Source organism: Entamoeba invadens, assembly GCF_000330505.1.
Source record: "Entamoeba invadens IP1 unplaced genomic scaffold scaff_1105074724689, whole genome shotgun sequence".
Classification (NCBI taxonomy): Eukaryota; Evosea; order Mastigamoebida; family Endamoebidae; genus Entamoeba; species Entamoeba invadens.
Genome location: NW_004443696.1, coordinates 82741 through 88129, shown reverse-complemented (window position 1 = coordinate 88129; position 5389 = coordinate 82741). Strand labels below are relative to the sequence as shown.

Below are 5389 nucleotides of genomic sequence, written 5' to 3'. Positions count from 1 at the left end.
AAATTCTTAACAAAACCATAAATTTTTAATATGTAATATTATATTATCAATTGGACGTCATACAGAACGAATAAAAACGGTTTTGTATATTTATTATAAATGGCGCAATTATTAAACATTAAGTTAATAAAATGAAAATAATAAAAGAATCTAACTTGTGAAATTTAAATACTCTTTGGTTGCTAAATTTCGATAAACACGAGACAGTTAAATGGTAAACCAAAATAACTTATTAAGAAGAATTGTGCAACTTTAGTTATAGTTTTTAGTATTTTAATTATAATAACAGTTTAAAAGCAATTTGTTTGTGTTTCTTTTGTTTTGTTTCATAAAAACAAATATTTGTTTAATTATAATTATACTATAAACAAAAGTTTACTAACATGCCAAAGTTGCACAATTTAAAGAATGAATTTATATAAATAAAACCAACTTTTTTATTTTTGTAAAAAAAATAATTATTAATGGTATATAACAGCATTTTAACCAACAAACAGGACAATTTATTCTGTTAGCAAAAAGTTTAAACCTGCGAACCTCAAATTTTATGAATTAAATTATTTTTGTTTTTTTAGAAAAAAAAAGAAAAAAATACACACTTTAAAAAAAACTACACACACCTATAAAATTATTACTGTACATGTATTTGGTTAGTTTGTATTTATAACACATTGTATATTTTTAATATAAATAAAATTGTGTTAGAAACTTTTTAAACCGATATTTTTTTGAAAATGTCAATTGTGGAAAAAGAAGCACAACACGAATCTATTACCTCGAATCAAAGCATAAATGCAGTTATTAATGATCACGTTGAAATACAACTGAAAAGTGTTATTCCCAAAGTGGACACAACCAAAGTTATTCCATCTATTACACCAAAAGAAAACAAAAATGAAGTTTCAATTAAACCTAAAGTCACTATTTTTTCAACACTAACATTATTGAGAGCCATTTCTTCAATTGCTGTTGTTGATTATCACTATTATGATTTGAGTTTTATCAAATTTAAACCATATTTCCCCTTTGGATTTCTGGCAGTTGATTTCTTTTTTATGCTTTCTGGATTTTTGGTTTCTTCATCCAATTTTCGGTCTAACGATTATTTCCTAATTGAAATAACTGAACAAATTATAATGTACCCATTTCATATGATTTGGACTTTCATTGTGTTTCTTTACAACAAATTGAAATTGTATACACCACAGAGTAACAACATTTTAATACAAAACAAATACAAATCCAACAAGCAATTAACACCAAAAGGCAACACAAATATTGCTAATATCTTTAATCCAATAACTTTTATGTTACATCGATTTATTCGACTCTTCCCAATGCAACTTTTTGGAACCTGTTTGTTAAGTGCGACATTTCTAACTGCAAATCACAACATCAGTGACCAAGACTTCAAGCACTTGTTTCTCTTGGGTACATTCTCTTATCCAAATAAAGAAAATCAGTTATTCTTCCCAATAAACCCACTGCAATGGACGATGATATACGAATATGCAAGTAGCTTATTGTACGCACTTCTTTTCAGACATTTGAACTTTTTTGTATTGTTGTTTCTAAATTACAAAGCTGGTCATATTTTATATGATTTCTCCATAGGAATTCATCACTATGGATACTGTAAAAGATTGCGTCAAAAACCAACTGGAATTGGGTATGGGTCGTATCACGATGAGTGTAGTACATATGTTGGCACGTTAAGAATGTTATATGGATTCTTGACTGGGATGGTCATCGAAATTGCACTTAGAAAGATCTCTCAATTGTATTATAAATATTACAACAAAAAATTGGAAATGCCTTTTGGGTCGTTCATTTCCATTTTAATTATCATTGCGGTGTATGGCGGATGGAATTATTTTGGATATTCATCACCAGAATTTCAAACAATTTCGTTGTTCGTTTTATTGCCAATTTGTTTGATTTGTGGAGCATTATGTGACTTAAAACTGGATTGGGTTAAAAAAGTTGCTCAGTTACTTGGAGATAATTCATATCCACTCTTTTTGACACATTGGAATTTTTGTTTATTATTTAAAGAATGGACAAATAAAAACAAAATGGCTGACAAATGGGTGTTTAATTACCATTTGAGATTGAAATTTATAGAGACTATGTTATTTTCTATTGGAGTGTTAAAATGTTATGATGTACACTTTAGAAAATTACTTAATTACATATTCTTCGGATGGAAAATACCAAAAAATAAAATATGCAAAATTGTGGTGTCCAAAATTAAAATATTTAAAAGTTTCAAAATACACAATAATTAAAAACAAATTATTTTTTTATTTATAACACAACATAAATATATGATTTTTTATTTGTTTGTCATTTTGTAAATAATTAACAAACTAATATGTTAATCAAAATAAAATGTTACAATTAATTCATTTAAATAAGTCAAACATGGTTCGGTAAAAATTACCTTTCAAAAAAAAAGACTGAAATATCATTTTTTTCGGCAAAATTGCTGTATGGTTAAGAAAGAAAAAATTAGTTACCCAAAAAATCGGGTTATTACGTAACAATTAAAATCTTCTCAAAATAGATGACAGTAAAAATAAATTTTTGGCAAAAAAATATAAATATTAAAATAAAATACTCGAAACCAAACAAACTATATATTATAAATTTTAAACTATTATTAATTTATTAATAATAATAACAAAATAATTCAAATTGAATTAAAATTTTAGTTTATTATTTTAAACTATAAAAATTACTTAAATTGAAAAATATTTTAGTTTTTATAAAACTATCAAATAATTATAAATTATATTAAATATCTGACATAGTTATGTTATAATGTATCTATATTATTATAAAAATATTCACAAATAATATATTTATATAAAATAATAATATTATAATATATATGAATATATAATATATATAATATATATATATTAAAATATATATAAGTTACAATAATTATAACAACAATAAATTATGATGTTAATCTTTATTTAAAAATTAAAGTTGATAGTTTAATACAATTTAAATAGAAGTTATTTTTTGAATAATATTTATGATTATTTAATTAATTAATATATTTTATTTGTTTATAGTTTATTTGACTTATTCAAAAATTATAACTTCAAGTTAATAATTAATTATTTTTTTATTTAATATTCGTTTTTTATTTTTATTAATTATATTAAAATATTATCATTAAAAATAGAAAAAACATTTCAATTATATATAATAAGTTATAGACAAGTAATTTTTCTACAAGTCAAATTATTTTAACTTGTAGATATTTAATGTATTTTTATATAATAAAACTTGATAAAATCATTTAAATGAACCCGTTTAATACAAAACATTTTATTAATAAAATTTTATTGACATGAAGTTATATTTTTGACTTGAATTATACATATTTAAATAAAAAATAAAAATCAATTAAACAAATGAATGTTATTAATGAATTGAATGTGTTGCCAAATGAAAAAGATTTCAGTTATGTATATGTTCGTGCAATCTACAAAGATGTCAACTTTTCTTTTTGCCTCCATCATCACAAATGGTTGTTAAGCGAAAATGAAAAAGACCATTCTTCATACAAAGATAATCGAAAAATTCACCATAATAATTATGTTTTCACTGATGAAGACCGTGCTATAATTGCTTTATTCAAAAAAGCGAACAACAAATCACACGAAATATTTTTATATTCAAAAGCCAACCCAACCATTAAAATTAACAAACATGATCTTTATGAAAGTTTCTTTAATGGGCCTGCTAAGATGCAAAAATACAAAACAAAATTTGATGATTTTGATCAAAAACACGGAAAAGAAAAAATGAACCAAGTCACTACTAAAAAGACCAATATGTATCTACTATTGTTTCTGATCAAACGAAAATATTTATTGAATCGGATACAGAAACTTTTAGTTCTACAAATACACCTATACCATCGACAAATTTAAATGAAATTAATAAAAATGACACTTTGAATAACGAAAGTGATGAGAGTGAAATTGACCAATTGTTGATGGATGAAATTTTGAGTGCTGAAAGATTCTTTGAAGAACATGAAAAACAGGTGCAGATTAGTACCGATAATAACGATGATGATGTTGAAGATGAACTATTAAATGCACATGAAATGTTCAAATGTGTACCAGAAAACACTAAAAATCAATTATTGGAAGAGTTATACACCTTTGAAGATGGAGCTTTTCTTGTATACAATAGAATCGATTATAAAGAAATTGATAGAGATGCAGTTTTAGAATCAATTAGAAGATTTTCTTATGATCATGACAACAATTTTGTAATAGAAAGATATATTGTAGCACTTGATTATTTATTTGGAAGAGCTAGTAATATCACCAATATTAAAACACTTAAATCTGTCAAAGTTATGCAAAGAAAAGTATGTGATTATGTTATGAATGGGGAGATTGTTAAAGCTCGCCTGCGTGCTGAACAAATACGAGCATTAAAACGATGTACATTGGTAAGTCACGCAACACTGAGTAGAGATTCACTCGAAAAAGCTAAAACGTTGGCATTAAGCTCGAGAACTGTTAACGCACAAATATTTAAAGCTAATGGATTAAAGAAAGAAAAACTTAAGGCTGAAAGTAGTGAATATAAATGTTTAGCAATTTCCATTGACTCAACAACGAAAAATGAACAAGAAATATTCTGTGTGATGTTGAGATTGGTCAAAGGAAGAAAGTGTTATTCAATGCCTATTATATTGAATCAATACAAAGGCCAAACAGATGCAAAAACACTTGCTAAATGGATCATTAGAAAAATTGAAAATTTGGGTTTGAACACTTATAGAATAGTGAATTGTACTACTGATGGAGCTGCTACTTGTGCTGGATTAGATGGCGGGATTACAGTTGAAATGAATAAATTGATCGGTGTATATGATCCAACGGAGCTTTCTTTGATAGATAGTGAAATGAAAAATTTTTGGTGTGCAGCTCACAGAGTAAATTTGATGGGAGAATCACTTGAAAATGATGTTGAGATCAAAATGGTAAAAGTCTTCGCACAATGGTTTTGTCGTAAAAACAGACTTGTAGATTATTGTGATAAATGTAGTATTGGTCATGGATTCCGCACAACTTACTCTGATACGAGGTGGTGTTACATATACAAAAATCTTGATGATATTACAAATAACTATGAAGATGTGAGTCGATATATAAAAATACCAGAAGTGCTTCAGAATCTTATGACCGAGTTTGAAAAAAATCACATTACATTCGTAGAAGGAAGAGTATTAAAAATTACACCTACGAAAAAGAAAAGTGTGTGTCACTCATGGGCAAGCTGAACAAAGTAATATTGTTGAAGAAACCAACACAGAAGATACATCAAAAGTTCTATTCAATATGGATGA

General features: G+C 25.7%; 2 protein-coding genes across 2 annotated transcripts; both read left to right on the top strand.

Annotated features, from left to right (window-relative positions):
• Positions 1-734: 734 nt before the first annotated feature.
• On the top strand, positions 735-2288 carry EIN_423660 (hypothetical protein; the record flags this gene model as incomplete). The annotated part of the gene is made up of 1 exon (XM_004261018.1): positions 735-2288. One exon carries the CDS (start codon positions 735-737, stop codon positions 2286-2288), a length of 1554 nt encoding a protein of 517 aa, XP_004261066.1.
• Positions 2289-4018: 1730 nt separating this feature from the next.
• On the top strand, positions 4019-5323 carry EIN_423650 (hypothetical protein; the record flags this gene model as incomplete). The annotated part of the gene is made up of 1 exon (XM_004261017.1): positions 4019-5323. The coding sequence occupies one exon, from the start codon at positions 4019-4021 to the stop codon at positions 5321-5323; it is 1305 nt and encodes a 434-aa protein (XP_004261065.1).
• Between the last annotated feature and the right edge of the window lie 66 nt (positions 5324-5389).